General features: G+C 43.4%; 1 protein-coding gene across 4 annotated transcripts in view; it reads left to right on the plus strand.

The window, feature by feature from the left end:
• Nucleotides 1-621: 621 nt before the first annotated feature.
• The window catches only part of slc4a3 (solute carrier family 4 member 3), a 30,492-nt gene continuing 15,049 nt past the window's right edge, over nucleotides 622-16,064 (plus strand). Inside the window, exons 1-5 of one of the 4 annotated variants that reach the window (XM_076030588.1) lie at nucleotides 622-664; nucleotides 6,143-6,287; nucleotides 6,522-6,745; nucleotides 7,342-7,511; nucleotides 8,912-9,120. In XM_076030588.1, coding sequence (XP_075886703.1) covers nucleotides 6,254-6,287; nucleotides 6,522-6,745; nucleotides 7,342-7,511; nucleotides 8,912-9,120 — 637 coding nt within the window. In that variant the 5' untranslated portion in view covers nucleotides 622-664; nucleotides 6,143-6,253. Of the gene's footprint in view, nucleotides 665-4,293; nucleotides 4,397-6,142; nucleotides 6,288-6,521; nucleotides 6,746-7,341; nucleotides 7,512-8,911; nucleotides 9,121-12,800; nucleotides 13,709-16,064 lie in introns of those variants that run through there. The other 3 variants (XM_076030589.1, XM_076030590.1, XM_076030591.1) reach the window with 3 other exon arrangements.

The raw sequence follows: 16,064 nt of genomic DNA on the forward strand, positions 1-16,064 counted from the left end.
GCAGTGGTCATGTCTTCATCTCAGCAGTGGTGGGTAAACCGCAACTAATGCCAGTGTCTCAATCGTGTCTTTTGTTAGGCGTTGTCTCGTCTCACCATGTCAAAATGTGAACAGCATGGAGACGTGCTGTCAGTGAACCAGAACATTTTGTGTTCATCAGTCATGGATGAGACGCTAGTCTTTGTGATTTGCGTGGTAAATCACCTGAATTGCAAACAGTATGTTGGTAAATAAAGTTCCCCTGTAAAAGGTTAAAGTGCATGTAGGTGCATCCTGAAATTTCATCCAAACGTCACTCACTTTTGGTGAGTAGTGTAAGCATGTCAACTTCAGCCCAACCTGCCTTTGCTGCTCCTGATGCCAGGGTGGTCATTTTGCCTTCTGTGTCCATTCTCCTGCAGGTTATGTTACCCCAAAGACTTCCTGGATCCCTGACTGTCAAAGAGAAAGGCTGATCTCCTGCCTTCCTGCTTGTACCCTGATACCAACTGCACTGAACCCACAACCCCCCGACCTCCGACCCTCCAACACCCACACACACCCCTGACACCCACATCTCACCCTGGCCACCAAGAAACCAACCCAGCCATTGTTTTCTCTTCTCCGTGGCCCCATGGCTGCAGGAGGTCATGTCCCAGAGATAGAATCAAACAATTCACAACAGGTAAGGACAGAAAGAAAGTCTATTCTGATGTAATTTACCCATCAAATCAACCATGAGATGATTTCGTGACAATATTGTCATTACTGTTGTTGCTGGAGCTTTTAAATCAAGGTGCCTGTGTAGAAGGGAAGAATTCTTTTATTTCATTTATTTATTTTTACAAAAGTGACACTAAAAATATGATTATAAGATATAAGAAGAAATACGTGTGTCCTAATAAGTGATGTCATTTATAGCTCTCTGACAACATGTGAAAATGCACACAAACAAAAGTTGTGATGTTTTGTAAAAGTCTTGATTTTCCACAAACCATGTAAAAAAATGAAAATAATAATAGAAAAGAAATAAGAACTATTGCTATTACTACCATTGATTTTATACATATATATGTGTGTGTGTATATATATATATATATATGTATATATTAGGGGTGGGGCGATACGGGTAACCCACAATTCGATACTGTGACGATATTTGGCCCACGATAATGATAACATCACGATACACGATATCTCCGATATTGAATATATTGCAAGAAACTTTGCTGACGATATGTGACTGAAAAAGAAAAAAATACCCCTAAAAAGGAAAATGCCTGTGATCTTGCATTTATTCCAAAACGTTGTATAATGTACAAACAAACGTGCACTGCACAAGCAAACATTCATAACTTTCCTGTGAACAAGGACAGTGCTTTCTGGTAATGTAAAGTCAGTAGCAACTTGTTTCATCTAAACTTGGGGACTTTGGATATACAAACAGACGGGAAGATGAAAGAGGGAAAAATCCTTTCACTGCCCCGATTCTGAAAATCAATAAAAAAAAATGATGCAGACAAAATAAATAAATAACCGCGTCCCCGAAATATACAGGACAAAGTGAAGTGCGTCCCGTATCAGTTCATTACGGGACAGGTTTTTTAGTTGCCAAATATGGGACAATCGCGTATTTTACGGGAGAGTTGGCAACCCTATCCAGACCACAGACGGAAATCAAATGAGGTTTTGTCATTTTCCCTAAAAAACGGGACAAATTGTGTCCCGGGAGAGACTTTATTTTTCCCGGGGCCGTTTGGTGAAAAAAAGAGAACAATTCTGGGAAAAACGGGACGGGTGGCAACCCTACCGTGATAGCCAACGAGGCGGCTCTGCAGATTCGTAGTGTTGCCGTTGTATTTTACCTTCGCAAAACAGTTCTTGCAGACCGCATATTCTTTATCCAGTTTTCTCCCGTCATCCGTCTCGTAAAAAGCCAAAGTTGTTCGCATTTTCCGCCATTCTTGCATGTGTTCTTCCGTTGTTAACTCGTCTTATTCACCGGCCGCCGCTTACGCCTACTTGACTCTCATTTATGGGATTAGCGCCCCCACAAACAGGACAGAGGAGAGATTAATAGTTGACGGTGACAACGGGGTAAATCCATAATGTGTTGTTGAAATAAAATATTGATATTTGCCGTCAGTGTATCGATTATTTACTGCGACAGAAAGCACAACAATATATGGCAGTATCGATTTTTTTTTTCCCCCCACCCCTAACATATATGTAGACAGACATATATTATTAGGGAAACCCAATATTATCATCTGATATTAGTGGCCAATAAATGCATTAAAAATTCATATTGGAAAATATCGTTATCGGGAAAAAACATTATAAAAATGAATTTCTCCTGAATTTAGTAGTCATGCCAAAGAACGAATTTCTTGAATTTCCTGGTGTTACTAAATAGTAAATAACAATACTTTACTCGTCTCTACTACGCCTGACGATGTCATCAAACCGCATCGAAGGGTTAGCAACACAGCAAGCCACGCGCGTGTTTCAGCAGAGTGGTTTCAGTGGTGGCTGGCTGCTAACAAAATAGCTCGTTTGTAACTGACGACGACATGCGGGGACGTCACAATACAAATTAGCCATAATGTGGTAATACCACGACTGCATATATCGGTATTGGTAGATCTCGGTATCGGAAATTAGGAGTTGGACAATATCGGGATATCGGATTTCGGTAAAAAAGTCAATATCGATCATCCCTATTATACATATATTCATATATTGAAATGCTTTGCTCATAAATTTGAGATGCTTAGAGAAAACAAAAGGAAACCCTAATGCTGATATTTATGTATTTATATTAAATAGTGATCTGTTTATCTGGGAGGTGTCCCAGCTCCTTCAATCAAAGAGGCTCGAATAAAGGGATGGAAGGAGTGGGAAGTGTTTTCAAAGACGGCTAAATAAAACGAAAAGCAGAAAGCAGCAGAGAGCTGGAAGATGTGAAAAAAGAGAACAACTTTAACTTTCTAATAATAAGCCACCATTTTTCTTTAATATTGAGAAACGGTGTCCAGGCCGAATATCCTTCAAATGCAGGTTCTCACCTTGTAATCATGCCTGTGCCTCAGTCTGTTTTACACACACACACACACACACACACACACACACACACACACACAAATTAATCAGCAGCTTATAAATATTACATGGCGCTGTCTCAATGCCCCATTTACAATGAAATATTGATGTCGCTATAAATGTTGGGCAGCTCGTCTGAAAAAGCATGTTTCCAATCAGACAGCAGCTGCGCTCAGATAGCTGTGTCATTCTTTTAGGACAGTGGTTCTTATCATTTTTCCCTATAATGATTCTGTGACCCAAATTTATTCCATAGCACTCAAATTTGTTCCACAAAGATAAAAAAAAAAAAAAAAAAAAAAAAAAAAATGCTCGCCCACTTTCTATGATGTCAGGTAAATAAATTATTGAATTGAACTGTGTGTCCTGCAAAATAAATGGCCCAACATTTTCTCTATGAATATACATTTTAAAATCCTGACCCATCGCTTGAGAAACGCTGTTCCAGGAGGTCCGGAGTTCAAGTGGCCGGTTAAACAACAATGCAGGGTGATTTGCAGTAAATATCCAGTATTATGGGTTTTTAACAGAGACACAAAGCTCATCTCACGGTTTAACTCGTGATAGTATTGTCAGTGAAGTTTTATGTACCGGAAATCTCAGACCTATAAACAGGGTTATTGGCCATGTTGGAACGCATAAAAGAAGGACTGACCTTCTGTCTTTCGTGTGTTTAAAGTGAATCATTTCTAATGAATTACTCAAACGATCATACATTTATTGTCCATTTGCATATTGAATTCAATGTCATTGTGTCAGAATGTTTTCAAATCAAGCGGAATATTGTGTCTGAAAACCAATAATTACAACATAACGTTTGGCATTGTTGTTTAGCATTCGATTACGCCTTTGTTCTGTCGCATATTTGCGATTCCAGATTATTATGTCATTCAACAGAGAATGTGAACGAACTTTCACATTCTTAAGACATATTTTTGTTTAAAACCTCTTCAAACCACAACAACAACAACAACAACAACAACAGTAATACTAGCTAAAAAAAAAATTGAATAAAGAAGAACTGTTTAAAAAATGTCTTTGCACTGTTTGCTGTCAAATGCATTCTATTCACAAAATGCTCCCACTACCTGCTCTGGTCTGTGCCCTCTTCCCCTCCCCCCACCCGGCCACTTCAAAGCACACATGAAAGAGTCTTCAGTTATTAGTAGCAATGCAGCCGGAGCAAAAGTCTCAATTAAAGTACAGACGGAACTGGCCCCAGCTGAGACCATTATCCCCAGTAGCATTACATAAGCGCCGTTAAATCCATGGTCCCGCTCAGGCAAAAGCGATGTTTCGAGCAAGAAGAAAGCTGGTAGGTCGCAATTCTGTGTTCTTGCCCTGCCTGGCGCATGAATGAATATATACGTCAATAATGAAATTATAACATCTGTGAAAAAAAAATGCAGCAAGAAAGAACTGGCTGAAATCCAAACACATTTGGCCTGATTAGTAGTAGTCTTAACGTCTTTTTGGATGGATGAATTAAAAAAAAAAACAAGTCCACAGCTGGTGCTTAATCTTGTGAGGCTTTGAAGCCATCAAATATACACACGGCATACACATACACATATGTATATATACATACACTGTTTACACGCATATTTCTTTTTTGCCAACCACTGCCTTTCAGACGCTTGAGGGGATTTTTGATCCTGTTCAGTGGCTCTTGTGCCAACTGTGTTACTCGGCCTCACGTACGATTGATCAAAGGAGAAGTCAGTACTGAAACCTGACTGAAACTACATGCAACGTTACGCACAGTCGCGCCACACCTGCACAAGACAAAACAAAAGAACAAAATCAGTGGGTGAAGCTCCTGAACCACGTTTACTGTGATCTAAATGGGAGTTCCTGCAGTGTTTCAGCTCCATGCGCAGGGGTCGCCCTCTGCCCACCCCCTCCACTTCAAAGCAGAACATGAAAGAGTTCTCAGTCATTCGGGCCGATCCAGTCTTGAGAGAAAACAGAGCCTGCACGCAGAAGTGTCTCAGCCAAGACCAGTCTTCCCCATGATGCTAAATCATAATTTTGCACTGATAAATGCAATTTTGGAAAGGTAGGATGTTGGAATTGGGAGGCGGGAGGTGGAAATCGAGTAGGGACACTGGGCCTCTTAAATATATCAAAAGTGAAACCGGGACTTATATATATATGTTGAGTCGTTTTCATTTTCGCAGCGGGCTCAGCTGCCCAGACCCTGTGTTGGTCGCTAAGTGGGGCTATTAAACGTATCCTGTCCCCCCCCCCTTATCCCACCGGCAATTAGGAAGTAATGGAGCTTTGGCACTGAGAAACCTGAGACGACGAGAGTGCTCGCCGCGCCAGCGGCCAATCAGAGGCAGGGAAAGCAGCTGGCCGCGTAGAGTTTCTGACCTATCACAGCTGCCTCATGACTTTGACAGAGAGGCCCTCCCTCCCTCCCTCCCTGCAGCCTCCACTGTCTCCAGGGCCGGTCTGGAGCATTAGCGCTTTGCTGTTTGGCACTTTGTAGTATTGATTAATTTGATGTCCACGATGCGTAAGGTGCAGGATGGACATGGACACCTTTACTATATAGTTTTTTTTTTTTTTTTTTTCTTCTAAGGCTTTAATTAATATAATATAACTTGCATGTACATGCAAACCCACTCACCCACATTTTCATCCTGGCTACTGTAAGCTGCTGTGACTTAATTAAGTCTAAGTCTGATCCTCACCAAAGATTACCTGATTGCTTCACCCCTTAAGCCGCTACTATACTGTATAATATATGATTATCAGGACAGTGGATTCAAGAATCAGTGACAGCGCTTTTCAATTTTCACAATTGGCTTCATGTGCATTTTTGGACTGTGGGAAGAAGCCGGAGAACCCAGGCCAGGGGATTTGAACCCGTGACTGTCTTGCTCTGAAGTAACAGCCCTAATCACCGCACCACTTTGCTGCCCCACTGCAGGATTATTTTTTTTTGCAAAAATGTGTGGTTCCAGTGGATATCGACAGCGTGGATGTTAGACATCACCTTCTGACTTGGTGGCATGTTCTTTTTTATGAACGTATTTTTATCCCCGGCTTTAAGGTGAAGGTAGATGACGCACCGGCGGACGATGATGAGGACCTGGAAGATGCCTTCGGAGTGCTGCGCTTCGGGGAAATCTTCAGGTTCTGCTCATCGAGCAGCGAAGAACGAATGGGCCGCATCTACACAGAAAGAGACTATGACTGTAAGAGGCAGTGGACACCCGCAGTGGAACTCACTTTTTTGGTTTTAACCTTGAGATTTGATCCGACTAATCTCCAGAATTAGACAGAGGACCTGATCTGAGGAGATCCGTGTCATTCCAGTAATGATAATGTTGAAGGTGGCTTGGAGGCGAACCCAGAGAAGAACATTATCGGCCCTGCTCTAACGACAATTTCCTTCCTTTTTTTTTGTGTGTGTGTGTTTCCCTCTCCAGACCACAGACGCGCAATGCACCACACACACCACCCCTTGTCCACTCACCTACCTCAGCGTACGCGCAGACGGGCGCACAGCACAGACAGAAGGCACAAAAAGAAACGGAAGAAAAAAAAGACCTCGCTGCCCCCCTCGGCAGTCACGCCAACCATCCAAGAGGTGGATGAGGAGGAGGGACAATCGGAGACGGACGCGACGGCCGTGACTCAACCCCCCTCACAGGTAAAATGAGAGTCGGGTCAAAAGCAGGACTTCCTGGTCATTCAGAGGACCGCTGATACTCTGATCCTATTACTACTGATCTAATATTACAACAAATTATCTCATTAGTCTCTGTCACTCTCTTAGATCCTCTATGTTACATATTATTTATCCGTAAAGCATTTTTTTTTTTTTTTTATCACTTATCCTGCTAATTGACGTTTCAAATAGATCAAGCTAATGGGTAAGCTAAATGCAGTGGTTCTATCTAAAGAAGCTTTCAGTACCACGCTGGTGTTCTTTTACTAAGGATGTACGTGTCTGTCACTGGCAGCGTATGTCTTACTTTCCTTTTTTTTTTTTTTTTTTCTTGCAAAGGGACAGCGCACAGCGCAGACATGAACGTTGCCATTTGATGCACTGTGCGAGATTATAGCTTTAAGACAATTAGCATCACGAGTTTGCTGTCGCCTCCTGTTCCTTTAGCAGAAACAGCTATTGGCTGTGCATTCAAATTCCGACTGGCTGACAACTGTTCAGAGGGTGATTGTGAAGTGCTTGTCAGACTTGCTGCCACCATGTTCCTCAACTTTCACTGATGCCCCTCTTCCTCTCAGTTTAGTTTGGGGAGCCAAGAGGACTTGGAGAAACGCACTACCTACCACATGGAAAATGAGGAGAAGAAGGAAACCAAATCCACGAGAAGAAAGCGGAAGAGCGACGTAGGGGAGGACACCGACACTGCGAAAAGTGGAGAGTTTGACGATGAGGAATCTGCTGGCAGCAGGTAACTGGCGCAGCACTTCCACCTGGAGTTGCCAAAGGTCTCAAACCGGCCTTGGTTTTGAGTGTAGAAATGATCAGCATCAAGTACTTGGTGTGCAAAGAGCAAAAAATACATAGAAAAGATCAGACTGACACGCATTTTTCTGTGCCACTATGATGTGTCATAGTTCTACATAGGTTGTCCAGTCAGGTTCCGTCCTCAGGAAACAGTAAACACTCGGATCTTCTAGCCTAAAAAATGCAAAGCTCTACTTTTAGAAGAGTTACATTTGAAACGTTTGTAACGTTTGTTGCAGAGAAACCCCTGGTCCATGTTGTGGTTCATAACGTTGTCCCTTTTTGTTGAAGGAAAAAGAAAAAGATGACTTATTGTTATATAATGGGCTTAATTTGATTTTCTTTGAAATTCTACTGTATAAAATGTGTCCCTGCATGAAAGGTGCTTCGCTCTGCCGCCCCAAAACACAAGATCGAACGTCAAACGGTCGGGTTGAATATATGCAGCCTTCATTGTGTGTGTGTGTGTGTGTGTGTGTGTGTGTGTGTGTGTGTGTGTGTGTGTGTGTGTTTGCGTGCGCGCATGTCATCAGCTCGACTCAGGATGACTCAGAGGGTTTCTGCGGGAGATCTGGATCTGCCGCTGTATTCAGTTGATGCCCCCCAGTGGTAGAAAGGCAGCAATGCAATCAAAAGCAGTTTTCAGTCACATGCGTAGGCAGAAACTGTAATTGGATGGGCAGTCTTTTCCCTCAAAAAAGGACTTGAAACATGCAACACTAGTTGAAAAAAAAAAAAAAAAAAAAAAAGAATAAAAAGTAATAATAATAATAACTGATTAGATTTGTATAGCGCCTTTTCTAGGCACTTCACATTGAACCCATTATTGATTCACACCACTGACGGAAGCGTAGCAGCCAATCTGCACCAAACAGCCCCTCCGACCATTTGATTTGAACCGCCAACCTTTCGATCATTGGACAACCCGCTGTACCTCCTGAGCTGCAGTAGGACTGCAAACTAAATGGGGGGGGAAAAAAAGGCACCGCCAACACCATGCAACACCATCACAATTAAACACATTCAAAACGACTCCACGGAATGTCAGATGTGGACTTCGCTTATGCACAATCACTATTGCTAATGTTGAAAACCTAGGATTTAGGGGAGTGGCTTAGCAAACACTGAATTATGTCTTCCTTCAATTTGTTTTGGCAGTTTTACTGATGACAAATGAAACAATCATAATAAAATGCCAACAACATATCAATGTTGTATTCACTTTATGAGTTCTAATGAATTAAAAGAGTTGTTTGGACGGGCCCAGACTCATTACTGGCTATGCTGCTTGCTGCAAGTCTCCTAACATCCTGTTGACTGTATCATGTTTTTTTTTTCCTTAAGTGATCTATCTGGATCAGATCAAGCAGCTTCGACCCGATGGTTCAGAAGGAGGCAGGCGCATCATCACCAGTTGGGGAGCAACTACGACCTGCAGGATCGGCTCTGCATCGGCAGCATGACTGCCGCAGAGTCGGCTGCCTACGAGGAACAGCCGACCGATGAGGCCGAGGCCAAGATGCTGGCCAGCGCTGACCTGGATGACATGAGAAGTGAGTGAGAAGCGTGAGTCTTTGGTTTGACAGTGGCTCCAACTGGGCTTTTAACCAGTTCGGCTTGATTTGCAATTAAACTCCCAATTTTAGCCATTTTATATACTTTCTCACTTTCATTTCTTCCACTTTACCCCCCCCCCCCCCAAAAAAAAAAAAGAACAACAACAGATAAGTACATTTAAGTCCAGTTCAATGCAATTTGTAATTCTCTTTATGTATTTAAATGCCTACCTTTACCTCCTTTACCACAAAGGAGGTAAAGGTTTGTTTGTGGAGCAGTAAGAAATAAATCAGTCTGTAGGGAAAAGGTGAAATCAGAAATGTGAGCACATGAATGTGTTTCAGCAACAGAGTCGCACCAAGAGCGAAGGAGCTGCTTCCACAGGAGCTGGCTGACAATGGTTGGGAATCTCGTGTGATTTGTGTGTCGGCCTGCACGCTCACCGGTTGACACTGAGAGACACTTTCTCTCAGCAACTGTCCATGGCTACGACCTCAACGGTCACCATTGAAAGGAAAGATGCAGGACTGCTTGCGTCGTCCGTCTTCCTTCTTTTCTTCTCGGCTATTACCTTCAGGGGGGTGACCTCAACCAATCATCTGCCTCCATCTCACTGAATCCTCAACATCCTCTCCTCTCACACCAACCAACTTCATGTCACTACATCCATAAATCTCTTATTTCCTCGTCCAGGCTTCCTGCCTGCATCCTTCTAAGTCAGTGGTCCCCAACCTTTTTTGCGCCACGGCCCGGTTTAATGTGAGACAATATTTTCACCGGCCGGCATGAAAAACGGTGGTATTCTAAATATAATAATAAACGTGAATCCACTGCGTACACGTTTGGAACTTTATTAGCAGCGTCCTCTTAACACGGCGACAACAACATAACATGAGTAACATACGCTTTGTTCTTCCTCAGTACTCCCAAAGGCTGCTGGTCTTTCAAGGCAGGGTGCTTGGTCTCTGAGTGGCGAAGCAATTTTGAAGGTTTAATTGCCTCATTAGAGAGCCGGTCGCAGCGTGTTAAGCAAAGTGGGCCTGTTTGCGTAGGAATCTTCAAAGTTAGTGGTAGCACTCCTGGTATTGTCCTCCTGGCTTTTCCTCTTTCCAAAGACGTTTGTTTTCCCTCATGTTGCTAGCTCGCTTGCTGGCCCGTGGGTTCAGTCGAGTGGTAACGTATCGCATGACCGAGACAAGCGCCTTGACATGCATCAAGAGTTGAGCCATAGATGGATGTCACGGAGAGAATCCGGTAATTTTTCCAAATAAAATTGTTCAGACTCAGAAAATAAAAAAAAAGCTGAATTGATTTGACAGAAGGTAGCTATTCTTTTTGTGCAGCCCGGTACCAAATGACCCACAGACCAGCACCGATCCGCAGCCGGGGGTTTGGGGACCACTGCTTCTAGTGATACATCCACTGACCCTCCACTGTACGCATCCAGAGAAGCTCGATCTGACCGCTCTGGCATGATCTACAACACCTCGAAACATGCGCCGTGCCTCTAATGTACTCATCCCTGATCCTATCCATCCTGATCATTCCCAAAGAAGAACTCAATATTTTAACGCCACCGACCTTCAACTCTTGACGCCTGCATTTTTTTCTCAGTGCCTCTCTTTCGAAACCAAACACCATCGCAGCTCCTCCACCATTTCCATCACCTTTTATTCGTTTTTGACACTCGTATGTTGTTCATCACGGCTGACAATTTTCTCAGCCCGTTCCAGCCTGTTTCCACGTGCTTCCTCACCTCTTTCACGCCCCCTCCACTTCTCTTGACCATAAATACTTAAAATCTTGCACCTTCTTTATTCCTACTCAGTGTCCACTCACCGTTTCACCTGGGTGGGTCCTTCTTATTCACACTCTTGTTCTGTCTTTCTACAGTTGACCTTTACTCCTCTCCTTTCCAGGGCCCATCTCCCTCCACCTCTAGATTTTCCTCCACCTGCTCCCTGCTCTCACTGGAGACGACAATGTCATCTGCAAACACCGTAGTCCGTGGCGATTCCTATCTAATCTCATCTATCCTGTTCATCAGCATAGCCAACAGGAAGGGTCTCAGGGCTGATCCTTGACTCCCGCCTCCACCTTCGACTCTTCTGACCCCTGCAGCGCCTCACCAATGTCTTGCATCTCTCCTACATGCCTTCCACCACTCTGATGCACTTCTCTTCCACTCCAGACTTCCTCAGGCAGTATCACAGTTCCTCCCTCGGCACTCTTTCACATGCTCTTTCTACAGCTCCCTCTGACCTTTTCTATACCCTATCAACGAAAAACACATCAACAATGCGGTTTACCACCGTTGCATTTTCATTAACTTGCGCCAAAATTGTATGGCATGATCTGTCAGCTTAGATGGCAGAATTGCAAGCTCATATCCCATTCATATCAGATTTATTTCCACACAGGAAAAAGGGCCTGGCACTGGCCTGGAACTGTGTGCCTCCTTTTTCCTTCTGGCTATGAGTCATATGTGATCTGTGCCACGGGGTGGAAAACACAGTTTCCCCTTTGAACAATATATTGTTGTAAAACTACTGGAAAAATATGGAGAAACTTGTGGTACTCAGTGACTGACAGCGGCAGCAAGCTGCATATGGATCAGCTGGTCGCCAGCCGCAACAGCTGTGGAGACTTTAACGGGCAACTGCTGGTGTATTAAAGAGCTCACAGTATTGATTTATTAAAAGGTCAGTGAATTAGACAATTAACTACAGCGGCGGTGGTGACTTCAGATTGTGGTCATTTCATTGGACCTTTTCAGATGGGCAAGTGCTGTTCCTTAACCTCACAGTAATCTCAATTGAAATTGGGAACATCGGGTCATTTGCACCCCTCAATGTGTATAGGTAATCATTTCAATATTTAAGTCATGATAGTTTTAGAGGACTTTCTCTTTGAATTTGTTTTGACAGATTTAATGTTTTGGCTGCTCTGTGAAAATGAAACTACAAAACCTACAAAACGTTACTTTCGTTATTTGATCTTATTTTAAGTAGACAAATTATTTGCCATTTACATTTACAGGTGATTTTGTGTGCATGGTATATGAGTAATAATGAGTAACAGACCATTTTCACTCAACTCAGAATGCACTAAGGGCTAAATACTAAATACTATTTAGATTGCAGTTTAAAATCTTTAAAGTGCAGTGGGCTGTATACAACATACATGCATACAACAAGATCTACGTGCTTTTTGTGTGAGACAAGGCACATTTTATGTGGAAAAAGGACAAAAGAGAGGTTGACGCCGGGCGGGAGGGGAAAAACTCTCGACAGCATCCAGGGGCTATAATTAACAGAGGCTGGAGTCGATTCCCCTCTAGCAGCGACCCTGCCCCTGGCCTTCCTGCCTCCACACAGCGCACCCATCATTGACTGCTCAGCAACCCTCTGGAACCAGAAAACAGGGCATCCGCAGCCATTCATTTGATTTGCAGAGAGCCATGCTTGACTTTTGACGGTGCCACTACTGGCTGTCACAATAAAATCTGGCCACCTGAAGTTACACACGTACGTTCTAAGTCACATTAGTGCGTAGTTATATTTCTTTTTCTATTTGTCTAATAAATTCACTGTGAGCTGGATTTAAGAAATGCTTGTACTGTATATTTTCTCCCATAAAGGGACCAAAGTTATAAAAAATACCCAAATGGCTTGCTAATGGGTGATTGCTTTGCTCAAAATGAAATAAATGTCCACTTTAAGACATACAACAACAACTGTACACTGTATGGAATTTATGGCTTCTCAACACAAATGTACAAATGCATACATTTCACTCTGGCCACTGAAAACCCAATGCAGATCAATAAACTGGATGCACGAGGAAAAAAAAAAAGGTGGCACTCCCATTCAGATAGAAGGCGTGTCTCTCTTTTTCCCAATAGTTCAGTTTGGAGCTGTGGCCAAAGCAAATGTCATCACTTCTATTAGGAATCCAACAGGGAGTGACTAACTAGGTGTGCACTCCCAGCCTGGCATTTTGTTTGTTTACAGGGTAAACTACCCATACGTTGAATTGTAGATTTTTTTTGCCCAGGCATTTATCTTGCCGGACATTTTTCTTTCATTTTCTCGTCTTCGACGGTTGATTTTGAATCCGAATTTCCAATGCTGACTGGTCGTCGCTGGTTCTTTCGCGCGACCAGAGTAACATAGAAGAGGGGCGGGGGAAGCGGTTCGAGCGGACGTCAGATCAGAACTGTGCGGTCCAGGGCGAGCGACGGCGTTCCGGAGTGGGAAACCCTGGATGAGCAGTGCGTCCGCTTGGAGAGAGGAGGATAGGGGGACGCGTCGCCTGTGGAGATGACAGACATTGGGGGACAGGACAAGCAAGAGCAAGGAGGCGCCAACAAGAAACGCTGCTCTGACCACCATGGCCCTGATCGTAGACCCAGTGTCCCGAGAGGCATTGGCACCCCGAACAAGCATGTGCTCGAGCGCCACGGCTCGTCCTCTCATGGGGAGGCGTTTGAAGAAGACTTTGAAGAATTTGTCTTGGATTTTGACGACTACGACCTGCTCGAGTCCATCCACACCCACATGGAGACGCCGGCCGAGCCCACGCGTAAGTTCCTGCGAGGTCCATTCCCTGTAACTTTCTCTGCCTGGCGTTCCGCTCTGCCAAAGGGTGAATGTCACTTCAAACTTCCAGTGGAGGAAAGGTCACATGACGAGCCTCATGTTCTATTTTTACACGGGCGATCAATGAATGGGAGCTCACTTGTTTCCATTGACTGTAGTTGGCTTGCGTAATTGCCACATACGCTTCATTCATGTGCACACTGCGAGCTGTCCGCGGTATTGAGTAGATTGACGGGGAGCTTGACTGACTTGCCGTTTCCTGCTTCCCTATTGATCTGGTGGCACCCATTTGGTCTTTTTGGGGTTAGCCGCAGCTAGAGCAGAAAGGGAAGTTTATTGACCAGGAATTCTTGGGTTTTGCTACATTTTAGCGCAACCCTGACTTCAATTGTCATATATTTGGTCTGGACTGCAAACCTTCATTGCATGCAGCCAAAGTCTGCATTGAAAGAAGACAATATTTTGTACATCTCTTGTCTGATAATCGGTGCATTTCTCTGAAGTTGAATCGTAAATTAGCCTGGATATCCAACAATGATCACAGCATGTATATTTCCTCCCTTATTAAAACAAAAGGAATCAAATGGGAAAAAAAAAAAAAAAAAAAAAAGCCCCCAACATTTTAGAAGGTTTGGGAACTATCTTGAGGAAAAACAAACACAGCTCAGTTACATTTTTGGAGCAAATGTGCCCTTTATTCCTTGAACTAATGAATTTCTTTATTTATATATAGGTCCTTGTTATCCTACAACTTGAGTGCCTGTCCATTTGTCCATTTATATACATACAGTATACAGGCAGATGAGAGACCTGTCAAACCTCAACAACCACTCACTTAAAATGATCTCCCACAGAAATACAGGCAGCAACACATTTTGTCTCACGCAAAGTGATGCCTCACACCCTATGTGTGTGTATTGTTCTCTTGTTGTGAACTGGCTCCACTCGGTCATATTACTGCTGGTGAATGACAGCGTACCTCCTGCTCTCAGCACTGTGTCAAACTACAGGATATGGTGGCGAATGGACACCACTTGAATGCTACGCAGCTATAACAGGCTATATTGTACTAACTTTGCAACTTCATATGCTCAATGACGGTTCAGTGGAGCTACACCAAAGGCTGCTGAAGATGTACCGCACCTGTTTATGTGTTTCTGTGTACCCGCGGTGCCTCATTATAACCAAAAAAAAAATCTACGTTCTTGTTTTTAAAGTGTTTTTCAAGTAGTAGTGCTTTCTATTAATATATTTTTTAAAATAAAGTAGATAACATTGTAGTAATGAAGAATCATCCTAGTTTTGAGATTAGTATCTGCTTTGCTTCTTGAATTTCAGTGAGAAACCCAAGAGCAGTTATGTTACCCATGTAAGCCGACTCCTGTCTGGCTCAGGTATAATTGCAGGCCCAGAAAGGAGAACATCAAAAATTATTAGGTATTATGTCAACAGGCACTTCTGTGATTGCGGCCCTAATCCTCCAAGTCATATTATTCATCTTCAATATGGGTATTTGAATTGGAAACGTTTAACAGGCAACGAAAAGAGGAACGTTAACTCAGAGTAACCCTTAAAAAATACTTAATGAGCGTATGACTTACAGTTGTGTTTTTGCAACTGATCGGATAACGGGGGCTTATTGTGGATAATAAATTCCTGGACACTGCTGTTGATGTTTAAAGGCACTGGCGTTTCAAAAGTAAGCAGTTTTGTGTTTGCTCAAGATTAAAGGCCTTGGCGGAGCCAGAACAACATTTCAAAAGGAGGAAAGGGATAAAGCCAAAGTCCTTTTCAGTCTGATTTATTTGACCTGTCCGTGCACTGCTTTTAGGTGGGAAAGATCTGTTTGTTCGGATCAGATGGAACAGATCATCGAAGGCCAGCTTTTATAGTCCCCCCCCCCCCTAATGAAATAAACAGCCCAGCCTTTTTCGGCTTCCAAATTCTGCCTCTGTCCCTGAAGACGGGGCAACATAGCAACATGAAATATGGGCTGAAATTTATGCACAGGCATATACTCTTTCCACCTCATCTCCTCTTTTCTTCCGACTCTCTTGTGTGTGTGTGTGTGTGTGTTGGCTTTGTGACAAATTGTTTTCAGCTGTTGGCCTGTCTGTTGGTCAACAGCGGTTCAAGGCTGCTTTCCAACGCTTCATCCGATTTGTTCAACGTCCAGATTCTTGACCATTATCGCCACAATCTCAGGTCAAAAGTATGAGCATACATAACATCACACACGTTCAAGGTTCAAGGTTCGACTTACTGAGGATTTTGCTTGGCGCCCGCTTCGGTTTTTAATCAGCCTCCGACTCCTACTCCAAAAGACACGACCTGAAGCT

The sequence above is a fragment of the Nelusetta ayraudi genome, unplaced genomic scaffold (assembly GCF_046127955.1).
Source record: "Nelusetta ayraudi isolate G7.1 ecotype Tasmania unplaced genomic scaffold, CSIRO-AGI_Nayr_v1 ptg000028l, whole genome shotgun sequence".
Lineage (NCBI taxonomy): Eukaryota > Metazoa > Chordata > Actinopteri > Tetraodontiformes > Monacanthidae > Nelusetta > Nelusetta ayraudi.